General features: G+C 45.7%; 1 protein-coding gene across 3 annotated transcripts in view; it reads right to left on the bottom strand.

Moving 5' to 3' along the window:
* The window catches only part of PRKCE (protein kinase C epsilon), a 443541-nt gene extending 430127 nt beyond the window's left edge, over positions 1-13414 (bottom strand). Inside the window, exons 1-2 of one of the 3 annotated variants that reach the window (XM_070429137.1) lie at positions 12804-13411; positions 12060-12602 (exon numbers count right to left, since the gene is read on the bottom strand). In XM_070429137.1, the coding sequence (XP_070285238.1) occupies positions 12060-12407 (348 nt within the window). In that variant the 5' untranslated portion in view covers positions 12408-12602; positions 12804-13411. Of the gene's footprint in view, positions 1-12059 lie in introns of all 3 variants that reach the window. The other 2 variants (XM_070429139.1, XM_070429138.1) reach the window with 2 other exon arrangements.
* Positions 13415-24685: the final 11271 nt, after the last annotated feature.

Here is a 24685-nt window from a genome sequence, read left to right as displayed (position 1 = left end):
CCTCAAAACTCATGAGGCTCATTAGCTAATGAAGGTGATGTTCAGGTCAAAATGTGACACTGCCTCTGCTTTTTAAAAACCCAAGAGGGAATAATGTGTCAGGTAGGCCCACCCACTGGCGCCAAAGCCAGCCCAAAGGCAGGTAATCCATGTTCATTTCAACTCCCACCCCAGGGGCCAACTAAGAAGGGCTTAGCTGACCCTAAATTCCTGTTTCCTGTTGCTACCTTATCTCAGAGAGGGAGGGAAGTAGGGACGGTCAGGAAAAGCGTTAGCTCAAAACTCCTCAGTTGGTAATTATTGAACAAAATCTTCAGCTGGAAGCACAATCTTACCTGTATCTAATAATAAATATTCATTGCAGATGTTTACCAATAATATATTACTATTTATAAGAACTTTCTAGAAGCCAGGCACTTTTACATGTTTCATCTATTATTACAATAATTCTGCAAGCAAGCTATTAATCCCATTTTTATTAGAAAGAGACTGGTACAGACAAGTTAAATAATTTGCACAATATCACGCAGCCCAAACTGATAAAACTGGAATTCAACCCAGGACTGGCTGACTCCAAAATATTTCTTTAGATTTATGAATTTCGACAAGCCACCACTCAATTACATGAAGGATGTTACGAAGCTATTCTCCACCGCCATCAATCTTATCAAGAAATAAACAAAAGAAATTTAACTGGAAATATAGCGTGGGAGATTGAGGTTAGCCCTCAAGATAGATTTCCTTGATAACCAAAAGCTCAATATATCATGAGTGATTCTGTGCAACACTTTGCTGCAAGCAAAATTCCTAGAACACAGAAAGTATTCAATATATATTTGTTGAATGGCTGGCTAGATGGATGAACAGATTAATGAATGAATATCCATTCTATCCACCATTCTCTCTCTTTGGATAGCTTGTTTTGTTTTGTGTGTGTGTGTTTTCAATGAAGCAATTATTTTCAGATTGCATTCCTACTTTAATCTCACCAGTTTGCTGACTGCCCTCATAACCCAAAATGCTAAAAACTGCTTGTCCAGCCCTGGCTAGTGTTGTTCAGTTGGTTGGAGCCTCATCCAGTACAATTCCCTGTGAGTTTCAATTCCCTGTGAAGGCACATACCTAGGTTGCGCGTTCAATCGCCAGGGGGGTACGTATAGGGGGCAACCGATTGATGTTTCTCACATCAATGTTTCTTTCTCTCTCTCTCTCCCTTTCTCTCTCTCTCTCTCCTTCTCCCCATCTCCCTAAAATCAATAAGCATGTCCTCAGGTGGGGGTTAATAAAAATAATTTTTTTAAAAAAAAAAACTGCTTTCCAACGTTTTTTTATGCTCTTCTTGCAATTTAGAGGGGCTCACTTCCCTGTCTATTCAGATTCCATTTTATTCAAGGCCTGGCTCCAAATCTTACCAAGAAGCCTTTGCTAACTAGAACCCATGTGAACCACCTCTCCTATGAATTCCCAGGTCTTCAACTTCACTGTTGCATAAAAAGGTGTTACTGTTGAATCTTCAAATGGTCCACTTGAGGAAGATCCATTCCTTCTTTTATCTATTATGGTTTTCAAAACTTTGTCCAGAAAACACTAGTTCTATGATCCTAATAATTTTTTTCACAAGTAAGAAAGAGCATTCTGTGATAATATCTTCATCATAGAAATGTGTAGTTATATACAGGGATGTACAAGTCCCCTTGCAATGGGCCATCCAGGAAACTTTAATATACTAATATGCATTTAACTCTGTAACATTTCCCAACCTCTCTGATCACAGCAAGGAGAAGATACTTTGGCAAATGCTGATAGGTCACATGCTCCAGCTTTGCTGGCTGATTGGGACTCTCAGCTACGTAAAATGGTTTAGGTCCAGAAAGTAGAGAGATGGATTCGGAAACCCTGAGTTCTAGAAATTCTACTTGCTTGTTTGTTTTCAGACTCTCCTCTGAGTGGCTCAATTAAAAATACATGTATTTTTTATGGGCCTTGAACACTAGATCAAGAAGCAAGCCGTCAAAAATTGCTTTGTGATTTTGATCACAGCATTGCAGAAAGATGAGGAGGAAACAAAAGCAGAAGCTGGCACTTTTTCAGGGGAGACAAGATTTAGCTTCCTGGAGAACAATAAAGGTGAAATTTTATCAAGTGCTAGGCTGAGCAAAGTCAAGGCCTAAAATGCAGACAGCCAAGTCAGGATCCCTGTTAAGAGAGGCCTTACATAGCCTCAGACTATGCCAGTGATGGCGAACCTATGACACGTGTGTCAGAAGTGACACTCGAACTCATTTTTTTGATTGATTTTTCTTTGTTAAATGGCATTTAAATATATAAAATAAATATCAAAAATATAAATCTTTGTTTTACTATGGTTGCAAATATCAAAAAATTTCTCTATGTGACACGGCACCAGAGTTAAGTTAGGGTTTTTCAAAATGCTGACACACCGAGCTCAAAAGGTTCACCATCACTGGACTATGCTAACTCACGAGGAATCTAAGGTCCAACGCCACCAATTAAGAGAAGTCACCTGACTCTCATTCAATAAATTTCCTATGGGAAGAGGTGAGGTCTAGGTGACTCCAATTCTGAAAGGCTTGTGATGAGCTCTGCTTCTTAGTTGTAATTTTACAAACCAGTATATGTGTTATTCCTTGATTCATACCGTGTCTCCTACAAGATTATATACTCCATGACAGCAGGGACAGGCTCCTGGTATAGGGCCTAGCAACTAAGGTATTCAATAAATATTTACTAAATGGATAAAAAAAAAATGGCTAGGACAATGAGTGAACACACCACTTTGTCCACTGGTTAGAAACTTTAGAGGCATCCACCATCTTTTTTTTAGACTGTACCAGATGAACTTCTAAGAGCAGAATCCAAGCCAGTCTGATTAAAGAATGCTGCCTATGTGAGCTTCTACAAGTCAGACCCCAAAGGGCAGGCTTTTATTCAACCAACTGATGAGTAGGTACGTAGACTTCCTGCATGGCTTATACTCTGATTGGCAAGCCACTTGGGGGATAGGAGTCGGGAGGAGACACACTTCCTGCTCACAGATGCTTACATCTGGCTGGGAAAAGATGACTGGCACCAAAAGATGTTATCATCTGAAAAACAAGCAACTCTATTCAGGAAGGACAAAAGCAAAATCAAAGACGATTTTCCCCCCTCAATGGTTAATTATAGATTCACCTGCCATGATTTTTCAAAACCCTCTTGAACATGATTACATTTTCACTCTACTTCTTGGGATCATTAGCTCAATGAGTTTACTCCTTGGTGGCAAATAAAGGTGACTTTTCACTAGCTTAGAAATGACCTCTCTGAGACTTCAAGGTGAGATAGAGGGGATGGGAGGAGGTGGGGGCAGGGGAGATCCCCCTTTCTGCACTTGGATTTGGTATCAGGCTTATGCTTCCCTCCAAGACACGAGATTACAGAGCTCAGTCATATTCCCTCTGCACTTTTTCATTCTGTTCAGACGCTGCAATGACAATAGTATGCTCCTGTCCTCTCGGTTCTCCCAGCACAGTAGACGTTTGGCCACTTCACTTGGGTTCTGCCAGAAAACTAGATTTCAAACAGGTGCAGCCCTGCTGATTAGCATTATAATAGATTGTAATTACTTAACAAGCCCATATATACCCAGAGGAACTTGGAGAGAAATATAATGTTTTGCCAAGTGTAGCTTTTATTTATGTAAAACACTGCAGGCCTGCTCTGGAGTTCTTTTAATCTAAGTGAAGCCCCTGGAAGAAGGAAATGCCTCAGTGAGCTCTGTGAGTTCAGGCGCTGGAATTTAAAATTTCGTTTCTTGTTGCTGCCAACTACAAAGGGTTTTGTTTCTAAAGCCCTTATGCAAATTTAAACTTGATTTTTTTACCTTTATTGTTGAAAGTATTGCATATGTCCCCTACTTTCCCCCAATGATCTCTTCTAGCTGGCCCCCACCCCCACCCTTACCCCAGGCCTTCACCACCCTATTGTCTTGTCCAAGGGTTATGCATACAAGTTCTTTGGTTGATCACTTCCCACCTCCCACCCTCCTCCACCTTCCTTCTGAGATTCCACAGTCTGTTTCATGCTTCTATGTCTCTGGATCTATTTTGTTCATCAGTTTATTTTGTTCATTAGATTCCACATATGAGTGAGATCATGTGATACTTGTCTTTCTCTAACTGGCTTATTTCACTTAGCGTAATACTCTCCAGGTCCCTCCATGATGTCTCAGTGTGTAAGAGGAGTTCTTTTACTCTGCATAGTATTCCATGGTGTAAATGTATCACAACCTTTTTTATCCACTGATGGGCATGTGGGCTGTTTCCAGATCTTAACTATTGTAAATTGCGCTACTATGAACATAGGGGTGCATATATTCTTTCTGATTGGTGTTTTGGGTTTCTTAGGATATAGTCCTAGAAATGGGATTACTGGGTCAAATGGAAGCTCCATATTTAATTTGGGGGAAAGTCCATACTGTTTTCCATACACACTTGATTTTAATCTCTGCAAAGGAAGGACAAGTGGGCCTTTTCCTTCACCCCTCATCCCAGCATCTTGCATAGGCTCTGGGCCCCTGGAGGGTATATGATTTCTACTGAAATCATAGAACCTCAGACTTCATGGGGACACTTCAGTTCAGAATTGCTACATGGGAAATAATATAGCATTCCCTCATCAAAACATCTTTATGGACTACACAGATTTTTATAAGTAAAATATTCTTCCTTCTTTCAACTGTACAGAAAGATTTCTTAGGAAATTCACTTGCCTTACTAGGTTTCCCAAATAGACTTCATACTCCTCGAAGGCAGAAATAATACCAAACACAACTTTTGTTTTTACCAAGCCCCCAATATCTAGAATAGGAGGTACTAGGGAATACACACTCGTTTCATTCATTCATTCATTCAACAATGTGCCAGGAACTGTTTTGGGTGCCAAGAATACAGCCATGAACGAAAACCTTTGCATTTACAGGACTTTTGTTATGGTGTTAGAGATGGACAATAAAGATAAATAAGAAAAATATATAAGAGCAAAATAAAGCAGGAAAGGAGCATATAAAAATGTCAAAGAGATGTTAAATTTTTAGAAAGGACTGCCAGAAAAGGCCTTCCTGAGAAAGTAATATTTGGTAAAAACTTGAGCCATGAGGTATCTGGGGAAGGAACATTCTAGAAAGATGAAATGGCAAGTGCAAAGACTGAGGCAGGAGCATGGTGAATATTTTTAAGGAGTGTCAGTGGGTCAGTATGTCTGGGAAGGAGTGAGCAAGGTCAAGAGTAATGAGCAATGGGGTCAGAGTGTTCATAACAGGATGCCTGACCATATTAGCCTTGCAGATTATGATAAGGACTTGCGTTTTTACCCTAAGAGATTTACGTGCAGAGTGACGTGACCTGGTTATGTTGGGTGAACCAGTTAGGAGGCTGTTGAAATATTCCAGGTATGAGATAACAGGGACTTGGCCAGAGTGGTGTTAGAAAGATCATCAGACCTGGGACACATTTTGAAAGTAGACAACAGATACTGCTGATGGACTGGATATGAAGCATCAAAAATGGCTTCTCACGTTTTCCAGCCTGGACAATTGGAAGGATGGAGTTGCCATTTCTTGACTGGGAGAAGTCTATGAGAGGCTTAGATCAGGGAGGGAGGTGGGGGAAATCAGGTATACCGTTTTCGACATAATTAAGTATGAGATGTCCTTTACAAAATCAAATGGTTGCCCCGCAGGTGTGGCTCAGTGGTTGAGCAGCGATCCATGAACTAGGAGGTCATGGTTCAATTCCCAGTCAGGGCACATGCCTGGGTTGCAGGTTCCATCCCCAGTAGGTGGTGTGCAGGAGGTAGCCGATCAATGATTCTCTCTCATCATTGATGTTTCTATCTCTCTCTCTCTCCCTTCCTCTCTCTGAAATCAATAAAAAAATTATTCAAAAAAATTTTTTTAATCAAATGGCAATGCCAAAGGGAGTCACTTATGTGAGTTCAGAAGTTCAAGAACAGGTATGGGCTGGAATTAGGAATTTAGAGTTAACAGCATTGAGAATATATTTAAATCCATGAAGCTAGATAAAATTAGTACAGTGAAACCAAAACAGCGGCTCCCAAATACCCTATTTCCAATTACTCATATGCCTCAATAAGTACTTAACCTTTGACTATCGTGGCCACAATTCCTAGACTTCCCAAAACAACCTCATTTCAAGTAATTGTAATATTTTCAAAAAGGCAATTTGTTAAGTGTAACTAAATTAAATTTACTTGTAGACTATGTGAGATTTTCTTATAAATGCATTCACAACTCAAGGAAAATAATACCTTTCACTGGATTTATGTTCTGACTGAAGGTTCTAAAACTATGAACACATACACATAACTCTTCAAGTATTAATAATATTATTAAAATGCATTGTAGCCTGGCCCTTTGCTAAAAGCTTTACATAGATTCCCTTGTTTCTCACAACAACCCTAAGAGGTAAGAACTGTTATATTCTCACATTACAGATTAATGGGCTTATAACAGCTAAAGCACAGGTTAAGTCACATGCTCAAAGGCACTCAACTAGTGAGTGCTAGAGGCATCCTGTGATTAGAACTCAGATTCCAGGGAAAGGGGCCCACTGAGGAGCTAAGGAACTGAGGGCCTCAAATAGTCTCTACAGTGGCTGCTGGTCAAAAACACACAGGAGAAACAGGGCCCAAAGACAAGGCCCATGAGGCCCGAGGCCCTTTAACTTCAGGGCCCCAATGCCATGGGGCTGTGATAGCACTGGGGCAAGAACTAACCCTTAGGGTAGTTATTAAACGACCAATTATGTACCAAAGGGAACAATATTTAATCAGAAGGTTAGAATTTTAGGAGTCAGTAGGGAATAGAGTAGCAAGAGACCCACAGACCCTCAACTGCTGGGGAACAAATGCAGGCTTTAGGTGCATAAACCATTCCCAGGTGCACATGGACCATTCCCAGTCCTTCCCCACCCTCTTCCCAGCCCCCTTCCACCTCAGTCTATTTAAATGATGATGGAGATTTCCATACTTCCTCTAAGATTTCCCTACAAAAGTCCTGAAGATTGAGATACACCTGTGGGCAGTGTGTATCCAGGTGTGCTCAGGCCACCATCTCGGATGACACTCAGCAGGGACTTGTTTAATCACAAGTGTCCTCAGGCTTTGCCCAGGGCATCAGCATCTAAACCAAGAGGGGCCTTTCCTTGGCCTTTGCATTGTAAGAATCTCCCCACAGAATTCTTGCGCCAAAGGAAAATCAGCCTCAGAGCCTAACTTTTCCAAACAGGGTGCAGGACTATCTCCCAGCATCAGCAGGGTAGGATGATTTGAGAAGCCCCGTCAATAGGCAATATTGGAAACATGAAACAGAAACTTCAGCATCTCAATCCTTGCCAAATAAGATGGCCCTACTGAAGAGAAATATTTTGGAGACTATATAAAGCTGGCTTCTTGGGTGCTGAAGAATAATCAGCTCAGTACAGAACTGGCCAGCCCCATGGGAGGTTTAGGGGACATAACAATACGTGCGGCAGTTAAGCATCCATTGAGCCCTTCCTAAGGTTCAAGCATTGGCCTGTATACTTGACAGATATTGACTCCTTTCACCCACAACAGCCCCATTTTATTTCATCTAGGTATTTTTATTGTCACCCACTTTTTACAGAGAAAAAAAACAGAAGCACAGGTTAAATGGTTCACTCAAGGTCATGAAAGATTGATGGGATTCAAACCTACACATCCTGTCTCCAGAGCTCTGCCTGTAAGCGCTCTGCTGAGCCGACTCTCAAAAGATGGCTTTGGCCAGTGGTTGAGCGTAAACCTGTGAACCAGGAAGTCAGGGTTTGATTCCCAGTCAGGGCACATACCTGGGCTGTGGGCTTGATCCCCAGTGTGGGGTGTGCAGGAGGCAGTCGATCAATGATTCTCTCTCATCGTTGATGTTTCTATTTCTCTCTCCCTTTCCCTTCCTCTCTGAAATAAATTTTTTTTAAATGTTTTAAAGATGACTTTGTCATTACCTCTGTGTTATGAGTACCTCAGCATCTCTTCTACAGGATGAAGCAAGGGAGTGACCCTAAGCAAAGATGTCTTCAGAAGCAGGGGTGGTGCAAGGGGGTAAGGGAATAGGGAACTGAGCTCGGTACATAGCCCTAAGTAGACTACTTAAACTATAGAGCAAACTCCTGAGTGTGTAGGGGACCAGCCAGCTGTCAACCTGCGTGCTCCATCCATGCTCTCTGCCATCTACTGTGCTCTCCACCGTCTGTCCTAAATGCTAATGCGGCTCCCTCTAGCCTCAGATTCTAAGGTGAATCCCCATATTTCTAGTTCACACAATTATGCTTAGAAATGTTGCTTTAGGACTTACAAAGGCCTACTAGAAAATTTCAGGACATCTCTGTACAAAATCTTGATACATTAATTACCTGGAGCTATTCTGGCCCAGGGTTTCCCAAAGCATCTTCTGGTCCCAAACCTTGAGGACAGCTTGTTAAAAATGAGGACTCCTAGCACTCATCGTAAGCCACAGAATGAACAGCTCTGAAGGTGCGCAGGAGGGTCTGTATTTTTCACACCTTCCCCTAGTGATTCGTATGCACACCGAAGTCTGAGTAGCGTTATTATCTTGTTCTTGGAAAACCGAGCTATAGCAACAGTGTTTACTGGGATTCTGCTTCAAGCACAAGTGAAATCCTCCCATGTCTCTGTAATAAGCTTTCTCTAAAGAACCCTCTTTGTCATCACAACTGATACGTCTCCCATTATCTGAAGAATAATGATCTTAGCCTGGCTTTTAAACACGTTGGAACCCACCCCAGTTGTCTAAACTCCCTCCTACTCCAGTGTTTCCAAAATGTGTCCCCCGTATCACTAATGATTTTAAGAGTCACCTGAGATGAACTTCTCTTCTTTTTACTTCAGAGGCCATGTGTTTATTTTCATCTGAATGAAGAAAAGTCATAACAACAGTATCCAAACCTGTGATTTCATGAAGACTGGGGCTCAAGTGGAAAGTCAAAGAATCAATGTTGAAAACTGTTACGTAAATAATAGCACCGGCAGTACCCAGATAATAAGTCTTAAATTTAGGGAACGTGACCCTGCCTGCTCCTTTCTGACAGGCACCGTCCGTGTCAGCTGTGCTACTCCATTCTCTGACGCTGGCCACAGGCATTCTCTGCTTTTATTCCAGCTGTGTCCGTGCCTGTGAACCACTGCCTCCTCTTATAAATACCTCTTTAAATGTTGCCCACATTTCACACCCAGTGCATGCCTCCTTTCAGGAACCCTCCAGAGCCTTCCAGCTCTCCAAGCCTACTCCCTTTCTGAATTCCTTCAAATATTCATTTAGAACCTTATTGTTGTTTCCCTGGTTAAATGGAAGCCCCCGGAGAGTCACCCATTGTCTCTTTTACCTCTGGATTAGAATGCTAAACTTCCCTGGTTGAATCTGAGCAACAAACAGCAAATACAGGTGAATTCATCGCTCAGAAGAATGAAACGTTCCACAGCAAAGCGAGGAGCAGCTCCAGCTCCCCCTCAGAGTTCCTAGCCACACCTGGAAAAGGGTGCATCTCTTCATCATGGCCAGGTAAGGAGCGCAAAGGCCTGAGCTCGGGGAGTTCTACCCTAAGGTGTGATTCTGTAGTGGTGCCCTGGCTGATGAGAATGGGAAAGGTGACCTTACCCAGCCCACGTGCAACTTGGCTCTGTTTCCAAGGGCCAATCAACCTCTGCTGATGCACGCCCACCCTCGGGCTGGAGGAACCAGAGTGGCCACAGCCTCCTCCAGTGAAAACAACGCTAGGTGAGCAAAGAGAACCAGCTCCGCTTCTTGCCTTTCTGTATCTCAAGTTTCTTTAAAACTGTCCAATACCTGTCATACTTAATTCGCACTTGCTATAAGGCAAAAGAGATCATGAGATGATGAGTTTGAAAGCTCTTTAAATTATCACGTACAATAAAAATGTTCAGGGACGCAGCAGACGTATCTGCAGGGAAAACAGACCAGGGAGGCTCAGTTCCCCACCAGACAGTGGTGAGCAAGAGGAGATGTGGGCCTCACCTCCAACCCCCCTTTGCCTGTCATGTTACCTCGGGTACCACTTAGCTTCTCTGGGACACAATGTCCTTGTCTGTAAAACGTGCCTGTGCACTAGGTGATCTGGTCCAGGGCCAAATCCGACATGAATTTGAGAAGATTAGAGAAAGATAACCAAGCAAGACTACTGGCCACTGTGCGCTTCACTGGAAGTGCTCAGAAGTGGGAATGGTGCCCTGCTGGGCCCAGGGTTTGGGTGGGCCCCAGCAAAGCACCACCAGAGGCACTCAGACATCTCACACTCCAACCAAGACCTGTTCTCTGAATAAAAGCGGACCTGCTGCTCTCGGCCTCTCCTCAAACTCCCTCCTCCGCATACAAAGCAAAAGGCCCCATCTCCTCACAACCATAGTCATGGTTTTTATCTCCTTCCGATCCTAAAACAACAACAACTTCAGAACCATAGTTGTTTAGTATTAAGGTCTGGCTCTGAAATTAGTTATCTCTTCAGCTCCCCCTCAGACACATACTGCTTTCATGAGTCAAAGGACTAACAGGCCTGTGTGGAAAGGACATGGGGAATGAGTGGAAACTCGGGTGGTGGGAGGGAGGCAGAGGTCCGGAGCATTGTGGAATGGAATGGCACTGCATTCTTTGGGATTCCACAAAGGTTTGCCTGCTTCCCAAAGTGTAAGTCACAAATCACCCAGGGATGTACTCGGTGTGGTGTGTTGGAGCTTCCCTGCAAGCCCCGTAACCATGGTTTCGGGCAGCCTACATCACAGCCCTGAGCATAAAGAGAAGAGGCTTTTTCTGATTCTCCCCTAAAAGTCCATTGCCTTGAAAAAATATGTGAGGTGATATGCCAAGGTGATTCATATGCAACCTCTGACCCTAGGACAATCATGAAGTTATTTGTTCTCAGTAATTAGATTATTTCTCTACATCTCTCCGCGAGAAGCAGATACTTCTCTCCTTGTGGAGATCAAAGAACCCTGAAAACATATACACCCAGAGCCACACCTGCTCTTGGTGGAAACAGGTAACAAGAATTTCTAAAAATACAGAAATTTATTTCCTCATTTAACACTATCCCTCCTAGAACAGCTAAAACAAGGCTGCGTTCTCCCTGCTTCTCTGGGTACTGAGGCTGAAGGCATTTAGCTTATATAGTCCACAGACAAGGCCTATTTCCCAGCCCCTAATATTTTGACAATGTAATCAATTAACTTAGTCTCAGACTTAGAAATGGTATTTCATCCCACATATCTTGAAAATCAAAACAGGGAAACTATAAGTAGGTTTCAAAGCACTGATTTTTCAATTACTCGCAAGCAGAACCATTTTTTAAATACAACACTCATTCTGGATGGCGGGGTAATGCATTGGGCTCATGTTTCTTGGACCCTGGAGGGGGCATCCTGGAGGAGAACACATTTTTCTCCCTGTAGGTCCGAAGATGAGCTATCCACCACGCCACAGAATAGAAACAAGCTAGCTTCCTCCGGAGGGGAAAATAAAGCAGCTCCAGACTCGGCGAAGCAGGACAAAGCCAGGACGTGCAAGAAGCCTTCAGTCTAGGGCTCCACGTGCCTGTCCAAGGACAGAGGAACCCACCCACACACAATCACACACAGTCAGCCCACCACGCGCCTGCGGAAGGCGCCGGGTTCTCGGCCAACCTTCAGGCACTGGCTTGGGGCTCTCTCAGCTGGAGAGGTCCCTGTAGCACCCGCTGGCTGGAGGGGGCAAAGAGCCAGACCCTCTCCCCAAGTCTCTTCTTCTTAACTCCTATGCCTATGACCTCTCCCCAACTACCAAGCAGAGGGTGCTTTTCTCCAAGGTAACTGAGACTTCGGTAGACACACACACTCCAGGTGACAGTGAAGTCCCTGCACCCTACTACCAAAGCCAAGGCCCCGAGTCTCCCCTTCGCACCCCGAGCCAAGCCCGGACCCCACAGCTGGGCTCCTGGACCGGGAGGCGCCAGACTCACCCAGTCCTCGAAGTGGCGGCTCCCGTTCTGCAGGAGCTCCTCAAACTGGATGGTGCAGTTGGCCACGAAGTCGTCGTAGCCGATGGGGGCATCGTGGAAGACGGCCAACTCGATCTTGCGCCCGTTGCACACGTCGGTGACGAACTCGTCGTGCCAGGCCGGGCTGTTGGTCTTCTGCTTGGTGGCCGTTTGGCCGATGCGCGAGTCGTCCACGTTGAGGGCAATGTAAGGGTCCAGAAGGAAAGTCTGTGGCCGGAGTCCCACTGCATGGCGCAGCGACCAGGCTGTGGGCTTCAGGCTCACAGCCTCACAGATTTTGATTTTAAGAAGGCCATTGAACACTACCATGGTCGGGGCGTGGAGGGGGGCCGGGATCGCTCCGTCCGCCCCGAGGGCAGGATGAAGAACCGACGCCCCGGCGTTGGGAGCCGCGGGGGCTCCTTGGTCCCCTCTCGCCCCACCCCACACTCTGCCTACACCTTGTAGCGCTGCGCCCTGGCGCGGGCGATTCTCAGTGAGTGCATGTATTTCCTCGCCGGGTTCCTAACGGAAAACAGGGAGGGGGGGAGAGCTGGGGGACGTCCGTGTTTGGAACAAGCCTCTCCCCCCCTACCACCAGCGGCACCTCCAGAAGAAGCGAGGAGCTGTCGGCTCCTCTGCCAGCTGCGGGGGCTGTCTCGCCGCCTCGCTGGCTCTCCGGGTCCGGGCTGTGGGAAGCGGGCGCCGCGCCGGGCGCTTACCTACCTTTCCGAAACATAATCCCCGGGAAATTTTGACTCCGGGAGGGCGAGGGGGCGGTGGGGCAGGGACGAAAACCGGGGGCGCAGATTTCAACCCGGATCCTCTTCGCACACCCAGCGCCCGCCTCTGGCCGCGCGGGGCGGGGGATGGACCGAGGGATGTTCAGTCTATCCGGAGGGATGCATGTCGAAAGGAAATGGTCCTCCTCGCAGCCAAATTTTTAAAAATCCACAAGCCCCACCGCCAGCCTGGCCGCTGCCTCTAGGACGCAGCAGCGCCGCGCGACGATCGGCGATCGGGAGGCGCCAGGAGCCCGGAATCTCACATCCGCGCGGGCTCGGAGTCGGGGTGGCCACTGCTTGGGCTCGGGGCGCAGGCCGGCACCGGCGGTGCGCAGCGCGGCGGCGGGGCCGGGACTGCGACTCCGCGCGGCCCCACCTCCAGGGCGCCGGCGCCCGCCCGCCCGCCGCGCTCTCCGCGTCCCCGCTCTCGGCTGCTGCTCGCTCGCCGCCCGCCAGCTCTCCCCCTCGGTCCCTTCTCCCTCCGTCGGTGTGCGAGCGAGTCTCCCTCCCTCTAATGCAGGAAATGCGCAAAAGACGTCAGAGGGAGTGTGTGTGTATGTGTGTGTGTGTGTGTGTGTGTGTGTGTGTGTGCGGGCGCGCGCGCGCGCGCGCTCCTGTGTTTAGGGAAATAGAAAGTTTTGCCGGTTGGGGGAGCAATCCGGGAAAAGTGAGCAGAAGGGAGAACGACGGAGAAGCGGGCGAGCCTGCCTGGGTCGCGGCGGCAGGCGGGGGAGCCAGGCGGGGACCCCGCGCGGGACCCCGGGGAGTGGCGGCGCGGGGCGCGGGGTGCGGGTGTTGCCTGCTGCGAATACCTGCCCTTTGCTCTCCCCCGGAGGCGAGCGGGCCGCGCATCTCCCCGAAGCTCTGTGGTCAACACTGTCTTAGGGCCGCGGGTGGGAGAGTGACGGGGGGTCGCACTACGAGAGAAGACGCGAGACCCTCCCCCACCTCACCCTGACTCGGGCAGGCCTGTCATTCTGTCTGGAGACCCAGGGCTCGGCGGGGGGGGGAGGGGGTGGGGGGGTGCACAGGGAGGGGCATGCAAGGCTCCCTAGGAGTTTCTATATATTTATTCTCTCTTCGGTTTCTTTGGGGCATGCTCCCCCTTTGGGATCTGTCCTGGACTTCTCAGCTGCGAGAACTTGTTGACAAGTGAGAGCTCAGTAGAGCCCCGGCTCGGTTCGAGTTTATGTTCCACAAAGTGCCTTCATATTTACTCTGGACCTTGTCTGCCCTTTTCGGGGAGACGGCTCTGATCGACGCGCTGACAGCGGTCGTCCGAGCTGCGGGGAAACGGGGCGCGCCCTGTGGGGGACCAGTGACTGTGTCCGCGCTAATTTCCTCCGTAACCTTTAAACTCTCCCTGGAAGCCGCCGCCGCGGCTGGTCACGTGAGGCGAGCCCTGGGCTGCTGGGGAAGAATTTCCTCCGCCGGGAGCCGGGGACCGGGAAGGCGGCCCCGCGAGGGGTGGCCCCGCGCTGCGGGACGCGGACCTGGGAGGGCGGGTCGAGAGCGCGCAGGCCCGGGGCGCAGGCCCGGGGCGCAGCCCTTGTTGGAGTATCTTGAAGGACAGGGTTGGGAAGAGGTCATCTCCGCAACCTGCGAGCTGGGGTTGTGCAAATGGAAAAAGAAAACCGCGGCTTATCCAAAATGCCAAGTCAAGTCGGAGTTTGTAGAAATCTAAGCTGAGTGTTCATCTGACAGGACTGGATGGTGTAGAGTAGACCAAAATGTAAAACCCACTTCCCGATCACTTTTTCTCAGTGGAAAAAAGGTTATCATTACCTGTGGCTTAAAAAGGTTAAAGGCCCGGAAGGAGGCAGCCTCCTGGAACCATAGGATCAAGTGCAGCACAGAGGTCGCAAAAGTGATCAGAAAAGTCCCAAGGTGATTGTGGCAGGTCCTCTGCCTCCTAAGGCGGGCAGGATCCTACAAGTCATTTCTAGAAGCCTACTCACCTTCTGGAGAATGGACAGCTGGGTAGAGAGAGTGCTACAATGCAGGCTTAGGGACCAATGAGATCGTTCACGTATAAAAAGTTATGCCTTACTTGGCCACTCCCACCAGCTGGAGATTATATTTGAAAATCTGTCAGTTTGACAAAGCACAAGGTGATGCCTCGTTGCTGTTTAATTTTTATTTCTCTGAACATCTGAACTTTTTCCTCCTTGATTTTTACTTCTAACATTATATTTTTCTTAAACTCCCCCACCCACCCACCCACCCCCTTCATGAGGCAAGTAACTGAGGACAACTGGCAGGGAATAGGGTTTGATCTGAAAAAGCATTTGGGAAACGGAACCAGTGCTAGAATGAGACGAGAGATACTTGACAAAGAGGAAACGTTTAAAGGGTACCAATAAACTCAGTAATTAAGATAAATAATATTTTAATGCATTATTTTAAAACATGTTTTTATTTATTTTGAGAGAGAGAGAGACATGGATTGGCTACCTTCTGCATGCCCCCCTCTGGGGATGGAGCCCACAACCCAGGCATGTGCCCTGACCAGGCATTGACCTGGTGACCTCTTTGGTGCATGGGGCAATGCTCAACCAACTGAGCCACACCAGCTGGGCAATGCAATATTTTTAAAAATAAAAATACATGTAAAAATGTAGCATGAACATATCCAAAGTTTAAATCATTTTAAATATTGCATTAAAATATTATTTATATTACTGAGTTTATTGGTACCCCTGAAGTTTTGTACCAAAAGACAAGTGCTTCACTTGCCTTCACTTTAGCCCTGGCCCCGTTGGGAAGTCTAGAGAGGCAAGGATTTCATGAGGTTAGGGATCCTTGAGTAAATAGTGTTTCATACCTCTTTCTCTGGGTGAGTTCTGTCTTACCACACAAGCAAAAGCACTGAAAAACAGTGGCCAAAATCCTTCCTCTCCAGTATGTTAAACAGGAAATCGTTTTAGAATTATGGACACACTGCATTAAACTTTTTGCATAATATCATATCCCACCCCCAGACAAGACCCCAAAATATATGAAATAGGGTCTGTTGCCATCTTGGTGAGTAGGCATTCTTCGAAGTATTGGTTTTATTCTTCTTTGCAACCTAAGTAAGGTTACAGGAAGGCAGCATCTGCCTCTTAGCAGACTGTTTATTACACATGTGAATAATCACACTGTAATCCTCATGTGCAACCGATACCAATGTGACCTCTACTTTCAATTATATCTTTCTGTGGTGGGGATCGGGAGGGTGGGCTGTAACTAAAAGACTTGGCCAAACTGCCTGTTTTGAATTGCATGGATATTTATATAAAAAGGGAGAATGCTGATAGTCTACATTCAAACATTGCTGATTACCTGCCCTATTGCATCCTTCTTTCTAAATAAATCTCTCACCTCCCTACCCTCAAACTTGGCTAAATGAAAATGTGTATTCTCCGGGGATACCATGGAAATGCCAGGTGTGCGCTTGTTTAGGGGAAGGCCCTTGCACTTACCTGGGAAGGCCCGGGGATCTGGTCTAAAATAACTCCCCGCTCCAGATTTCACCTGAAGAGAAAAAGAAGCACTTGCAGGAGGAAGATTTTGAATGTAAAATGCTAATCAGTAATGATTGTTTACTTCCTCCTTCTCTTGGCCCTGTATATAGTCCTGAAAGACAGACAGCCATTGATCTAGACATTGAGCAAAATGCCCCCTAGTCATCTGGTGATCTTTGGGAGAGGGAAAGGGAAAGGAAGAAAGATGATATAACAGTTTTTGCAAAGATGATCAAGATGGTACTCCTCTCCTTTTAAAATTAAGGCTCATCTGGCTGGCGTAACTCAGTGGTTGAGCATCGACCTATGAACCAGGAGATCATGGTTCAATTCCTAGTTAGGGCACATGCCCAGATTGCGGGTTAGATTCCCCTGTGTGGGGTGTGCAGGAGGCAGCTGATCAATGATTCTCTCTCATCATTGATGTTTCTACTTCTCTCTCCCTTCTCTCTGAAATCAATAAAAATATATTTTTTAAAAATTAAGGCAAGTAGGAAAAAGGACTGAAAGAGCAAGAGTCCCCAGGCAGTGTGATAAGTCCTGCTGTAGATGTAGGGTGCACCGGCCTCTGGGAGAGCACAGGGGATCAGCCCTTTGCCTGGGTACGCGCCACCCGGCAGATCTAGGCCAGTGGTCGGCAAACCCATTAGTCAATAGAGCCAAATATCAACAGTACAACAATTGAAATTTCTTTTGAGAGTCAAATTTTTTAAACTTAAACTATATAGGTAGGTACATTGTTATTAACTTAATTAGGGTACTCCTAAGCTGGCCTTTGCTAAATACGTCCTCAATCTGATTGAGGTATGTTCGCTGAAGTCGACCCCTTCCAACTCTCCCATCCTCAACTCGTTTTGTATACTTGCTTCAGATAGACGAGTATGGATGGGAGAGTTGGAAGGGGTCGACCTCAGCGAATGTACCTCAAAACAATGTACTCCCCCGCGCTGCATATCCTGCGGCCCGCCTGCGCCCTGTCTCCCGTCGACCAACCCACCAACACCCCCCACTTCTTCTAACACCACTTCTTCAAAGTAGACTCACCCAGGCCGAAAACAGACTTCTGCGCATGGGCCACGAAGTTTCAATCATACTGTACGTGCAGGCCCGCACGTGGTATTTTGTGGAAGAGCCACACTCAAGGGGCCAAAGAGCCGCATGTGGCTCGCGAGCCGCGGTTTGCAGACCACTGGTCTAGGCCAGTGGTTCTCAACCTTCTGGCCCTTTAAATACAGTTCCTCATGTTGTGACCCAACCATAAAATTATTTTTGTTGCTACTTCATAACTGCAATGTTGCTACTGTTATGAATCATAATGTAAATATCTGATATGCAGGATGGTCTTAGGCGACCCCTGTGAAAGGGTCGTTCGACCACCAAAGGGGTCGCGACCCACAGGTTGAGAACCTCTGGTCTAGGCTATCCAAGAGAAGTTGCTCCTGAGGCAGAGAGGTGAGGGACGGGCATTGGCGGCAACAATGGAAGAGTGTGCAGATCTCAGGTAAGTAAGAGCATGGCTCTCTGGGATGAGTGACAAGCTGTACCTGGCATGTGGCAGGCAGTACGATAAGGTAAGGTAGGTTAGACCAGATAATTAAGACCTTGTAGAACCTGCAAATGCTTTTGAACTCTTTTCTTAAGAGACACTGGTCATGCTAAAGCGGGGAAGAGTATAACTGGAGTTAATACTTTAAAAAGATAATTTTGCAGGAATGGATATATTTCTCTTTGCAATTTCCCCCCCAGAAGACTCACACCAAAGCAGGATGTTAGACAGAAGATCCGAGTCCAGAGATGACTTTTACTCCATCTGATCAAAAATGGAACAGTCTGTGGATATTGTTTAGATCAGCTGAAAGAAGCAGGGAGCGGGTGCCAGAACCTAAGACTAGCATGCTAATATTCACGTCCTTGTGGCTGTGCTTGTTGTTTACAGAATGCCAATGGCTCCTGCACAGGTGTGCCTGGTCAGGATCTGTCATACATTCCACACATGCTCCATGGAACAGAATTCAGCCACCCAGGCCATAGGATGGCAGGTACAGCAGCACAATGACACAAAAACCTTCCAGAGTTGTGTCGGTGTGGCCCTGCACCAGCCTCACCCCCACCTGAGACCCAGTCCTGCTTCTAACCCCACCCCAGGCCCACCCTCTTGTTACTGGCTCATGTCTGGTCTGTCATGTCTTCATCTCTTTCTGGACTCTGTTGCAATGACCCAGACACCAAGCCTCACTTACACCTGCAAGGATGTGGAGGGATAGAGGCAACACCATGGAGCTTAAATATGAGTGAGGGTGCCTTTCCTTCCTCATTTCCCTTGACCCTAAGCCCCACTCATTCAACCACCATATAGAAAATGGCATCACATACCACATCTTCTTTAGTTTTGATGTTGGATGTTGGTCTGCATCTTGGAACTTTTAAGTACATAAACCAATCCATGAGTCTTTACTCAGGACCTGCTATGTCCTAGACACTGGGGCATGTGCTCTAGGGAGGACAAATAGTAGCCTGATTCAGTTCTGGTCAAGGGCACTTACCTTGGTTGCAGGCTCCATTCCACCCTGGTAGGGGCTCGTGTGGGAGGCAACCAATTGATGTATCTCTCTCACATCTATGTTTCTCCCTCCCCCCGCCCCCAACCCCTTCCACTCTCTCTAAAAATCAGTAGAAAAATATCCTCGGGTGAGGATTAACAAAAAATAATAAATAAATAAATAAATAAATAAATAAAACAAAAGGACTTTGTTGTTTCTCAATTTCTCTATTTAATCTTCTCTCCTACATCCATTAGATATATTTTCAGCATATGGTTTTATGATACCTGTACCAAGTGTAACAGCTGTTTCTGCTCGCTCCCTGTGGATATCTTATCAATTAACAGATGACTAATCTGACTGTTCAGATTAGGTTATATATCGCTCACACATTCTGGACATTTGGTTAATCCATTGCTACTCCTAACTTACCTTTCGGGCTCCAGAGCAGGGAATAGTGTTTTTTGTCATGGGTATAAATTATGTAGCTATAGCCAATGTCAAACCAGAACTGTTTAAAATCACAGGAAGGATCTGATGCAGGGTGGCATATCCTTCTCTCCTTTAAGGCAGGATCCCTCCAGGGGCCAAATCTTTATACCCTTAAGTGAAACTAAGGATTCTCCTCCCAATTCTCCCTCCCCTTCCTCCTCACTTCTTACAGCCCTTTCCTCTGCCTGCACCGCAATCGCCTTCTTTGAAAGGTCTTTAAGTTTGGAGACACAGAAATAAGAATGTCACAGATCTTGTTAGTTTTCCCTTTCCTTGCCCAGATGAGCTCCTAGGCGATGGTTGGCTCACAGTACTTGACCGCCCGCAAGCTGGTACTACAGGGATGAAGTCACTGGGCTGCTAGGCGGTGTCTCCAGGGCACCTGGGAGCCCAAGACCACTGTGCCCCGCTCTGCAAGCCGACAGCGCCCCCTGGCGGGCATGGGCGCTCCCAGCCCAGTTCATCTCGCGGTTTTGACCGCCTGGGCAAATTCGGCTCCTCTTGGGCTCTGGCTACAAAGACTAGGAGGAGCACTAGGATTACTTAAAGCGGTCAAGAGGCAGACTACATGGCCTGGGACATAGCTTTATCCACATGCTCATCATGAGCAGGAGCAAATACAGTCAAGTGCATATCTATTGTATGAAAAAACTACTGTCATTTAATTAAAAAAAAACAAAAACAAAAAAACACCAAACAGCTAGGCTTCTCAACGTGAAGAATTCTGTTCCTATCAGTGCATTAGAGCCACAGGCCATCCATTTGCCAATTGTGTCCATTCTGGATTCAGGAAAAAACAGAGATGAAGGAGATGCAGTCCAGGTGTTTGAGAAGCTAAAACTTGAAGGTAAAGGATGTTAGGGGCCTCCTCATGGACCACACACTGCCCCTGCTTTATTTTTTTCTTCTTGATTTAGACTGTGGGTCAGTTCCTGAAGCTAAGGTGAGGGTTGTGAGAAATGGCCAAGGAACCCCCAGAATGGAATGTATTGGAAGTGGGAGGGATTGGGGCTCCCTCAGAGATCGCTCCTCTCATTCCAGCAGATAACTTGGCTTTCTTTTCTGGGGGTGGGAGGAGCCACAGACGCCATCAGCTGGGGGAGGGGGACCACTCAACTTTTTGCCATCAAACCCAACAGCCACTTAGGAAGGAAGGATGAGCACCATTCCTCCAGCACCGGCGTCATCCTGCCTGGCGTGCAGCACTGATCACTTCAGCATAAAGCAGGATGCGGTGGAATCCAGCCTGGAAACTCAGGAACTTAGTTCTAGGATCTTGGGCAAATTACCTGCCTGTCAGTGAACCCTGGCTTCATTCAAATGTAACAAGAAGTTTGTGACAACTACCTTACAGAATAACAATGGGTACTGCATTTCAGGTAGGTACAGTCCCTGAAAGAGTAGCTCTCAGGAAACTCCTTTCTATGTTGCACTCAATCCCTAAGGAATATTTCTTTTTTAATTCATTTTATCTCTAGCATTGATAGCACCCTCAAGGTAGTCTCTTAACCAGCTGGCTCCTGGATAATGGGGTTTTGGTGTGAAGGGTCCAGGAACACAAAGGGAATGCCCTGGGCCCAACACCCCACTAAGAATGGGCCTGAGATCAGGTGTGGAGTGTCCCCCTATACACTGCTCCTTCGTACAACCAGAGAGAGGGCTGCAGGAAAGATTCCGGGAACTTGAATCTATACTAATAAAAGGGTAATATGCTCATTAGACCAGAAGACCTTCCAGGAGACCTTCCAGACGTCCTTCCGGACAAAGCCATGGTGGTGGGGCCGAAGCAGAGGCGGTTAGGAGCAATCAGGCCAGCAGGGGGGGGTGGGGGGCAGTTGGGAGCGAGCTGGCCAGAAGTGGATGGCAGTTGGGGGCGAGCAGGCTGGCAGGGGGGGGGGGGGGGGGAGACAGGTGGGAGCAATGAGGTTGGTGGGGGGGGCAGTTGGCAGTGATCAGGCCGGCAGGGGGAGGCAGTTGGGGGCAAGCAGCCCAGAAGGGGGTGCAGTTAGGGCCGAGCAGGCCAGCACAGGGGTGCAGCTGGGGGCGATCAGGCTGGCAGAGGGAGTAGTTGGGGGTGATCAGGCTGGCAGGTAGGTGAGCGGTTAGGAGCCAGCAGTCCTGGATTGCGAGAGGGATGTCCCAGATTGGAGAGGGTGCAGGCCAGGCTGAGGGACACCCCCCCTCCCCATGCATAAATTTCGTGCACCGGGCCACTAGTAAAATATAAATAATAAGGAAATAAGTCATGTGGCTAACCAGCTTCCCCTTGTAGTCGTGGTTGAGTTTTCCAGCCATTTAACCCAACTGGAACCCTAATTTATGTGTTCCCCCCGTCAGTGGCTGTAAAGTACTAATTATTTATCTCTGCCTCAGAGAACTAATTGAGGCATGGTTAGCACACCCACGAGGCCTCCTGTCCCCTGTCCTTCAACACAGGGTTGACACACACACTGCTCTATTAGTTCACATTCCTACCCAGACTCCCTCCTCTTGTGGGAGCCAATGTTCTCACAAAATGGGAACAGTGCAACAACTGACCTCGAGAGAGCAGTGCCAGTGCAGGAGCTGACCCTGCCAACACAACACGTAGCATGTCATTGTGGTTTTTCTCTAGCAAGAGAAAACGGAGAAGTGGTCAGTGTTTCCCACGTTTTCCTCTGGTGACAGCCACACATTCTGAGCCAGAGCATGAATATTCAACAGCAAAATGGGCCGGGCGTGCAGAAGGCGGAGTGCAGTGGGAGGGGCACTTTCCAATGTGTCACATCCAAGTTCTGCTATTTGTTTCTTAAAATAGTAATAGTAGTAGTAGTAATAGTGGTAACAATAACAATAGTATACTTAGTTAACTAGCAACTATTTGGTTGAGAACTCTGTGCCAGGCAGTAACATTTTTATTGATTTATTTTTAAATATTTACTGATTTTAGAGAGAGAAGAAGGAAGAGAGGGAAAGACAAGAGTGAGAAACATCTATTTGTTGTTCCACTCATTCATGCATTCATTGGTTAATTTTTGATTCCTGACCAGCACATACAAGAACCCACAACTTTGGTGTATCCAGACGACACTCTAACCAACTGAGCTATCCAGTCAGGGCCACACAGTAACATTTAACAACTCTTTTAACTCCAGAAACAATGCACTGAAGTAGATATTACCATATTTCTTCAACTGTAAGACACATTTTAAAATCACATTTTAACATCTTATAATGCACGATAAGAAAGTATGTCACACCATAATTACAGGGGAGACTTTCTAAAATCTCTTAGTAGTGCATACAATTATGGTGCTTTTTGCAGATGAAGCAACTAAGGCGGAGAAAAGCTAAGCAATGTCCCCAAGGTTCTCTAGGAGTGGGATTACTGGATTATTTAGCAAATACATATTTAACTTTATAAGAAATTGCCATACTGTTTGCAGAGGGTCTATACCATTTTGCATTTATTTCCACCAGCAAGTCCGGTTTCTCTGCACCCTCACTAGCACTTGGTATTTTCAGTTGGGTTTGTTGTTGTTGTTTTAACTTTAGTCATTCTAATATGTGTGTAGTGGCATTTCATTGTGGTTTTTAATTTGTGTTTTCATAATGACTAATGATGTTGAGCATCTTTTCATGTGCTTCTCATCCATCCTTACATCTTCTTTGGTGGTGTGTTTATTCAAATCTCTTGCCTATTTTTTAAACTGGATTGTCCTACTGTTGAGTTTTTAAGTTTATTTTACATATTTTAAATACAAGTCCTTTTTTGGAGATGTGATTTGTTAATATTTGCTCCCAGTTTATAACTTGCCTTTTAATTCTCTTAATGATGTCTTTTACAGAAAAAAGTTTTAATTTTGATGAAGTCCAATGTATTTTTTTTTCTTTCATGGATTGTTTTTTTAGGTCATATCTAAAAACTCTTTGCCTAACGTAGGTCACAATCTTTTTCTCCTATGACTTTTTTAATTAAAAATTTATACTTTTGATTTTACATTTAGACCTATGACCCATTTGAGGTTAATTTTTCTATAAATTACAATCTTATGTGTAGGTTAAAGTTTTATTTTTTGCATATGGATGTTTCATTTGTTGAAAGAATTATCCATTATCCATTGAATTGCCTCCATACCTTTGTCAAAAGTCAGTTGGTCACAAATTGTACATTTTAAAATGATTAAAATGGTGATTTTTATGTTATATGAACTTTATCTTACTAAAACAATCTATCCTTAAAAATCCATTGATCATATTTGTGAGGACCTATTTCTTAACTCTTTTACTTTGTTTCATTGCTCTGTGTGCCTAAACTTTCTCCAGTACCACACTGTCTTGCTTACTTAGCTTTAATTAAGTTTTAAAATCAAGTATTGTGAGTCCTCTAACTTTGTTTTTCTTTTTCAAAATTATTTCGATTATTCTAGGTCCCTTGCCTTTCCATATACATGTTAATTTATTTTTAAAATATATGCTGAAACTGGTTTGGCTCAGTGGATAGAGCGTTGGCCTGCGGACTGAAAGGTCCCAGGTTCGATTCCAGTCAAGGGCATGTACCTGGGTTGCGGGCACATCCCCAGTGGGAGATGTGCAGGAGGCGGCTGATCGATGTTTCTAACTATCTATCTCTCTCCCTCCTCTCTGTAAAAAATCAATAAAATATATTTTTTTAAAAATAGAATAAATAAAATAAAATATATTTGTATTGATTTCAGTGAGGAAGGGAGAGGGAGAGAGAGATAGAAACATCGATGATGAGAGAGAATCATTGATCAGCTGCCTCCTGCACACTCCCTATTGGGGATTGAGCCCGCAACTCTGGCTTGTGCCCTGACCAGGAATTGAACCATGACCTCCTGGTTCATAGGTCAGCATTCAACCACTGAGCCATGCCAGCCGGCCTCCATATACATTTTTAATCAGCTTGCCTTTATATACCAAAAATCCTGCTGGGATTTTGACTGTTATTATATTAAATCCATAAAATCAATTTGAGCCCTGCAGGATTGCCAGATAATATATAGGACATCCAGTTAAATTTAAGATAAAAAAATGAATAAATATTTAGCATATAAAATCTCAAATATTGTATGGACATAATTATACTAAAATTATTCATTGTTTATCTCAAATTCAAATTTAACTTGATATCCCATACTGTTTCTTTTTCTAAATCTGGAAAATCTAGTTTAGGATGAATTAACATGTAAACTATTGAAGTATTCTGAGAGAAATACATAGTGTTTCTCTTTCCTCATTTAGGGCTTCTTTGATTTCATCAGTATTTTTCGTTTTTATCATAG

Source organism: Myotis yumanensis, unplaced genomic scaffold, assembly GCF_028538775.1.
Source record: "Myotis yumanensis isolate MYYU_CA2020_CCGP unplaced genomic scaffold, mMyoYum1.0.hap1 SCAF_11, whole genome shotgun sequence".
NCBI lineage: Eukaryota > Metazoa > Chordata > Mammalia > Chiroptera > Vespertilionidae > Myotis > Myotis yumanensis.
The sequence above is the reverse complement of the archived record's forward strand: the minus strand, read 5'-3'. Positions and strand labels throughout refer to the sequence as shown.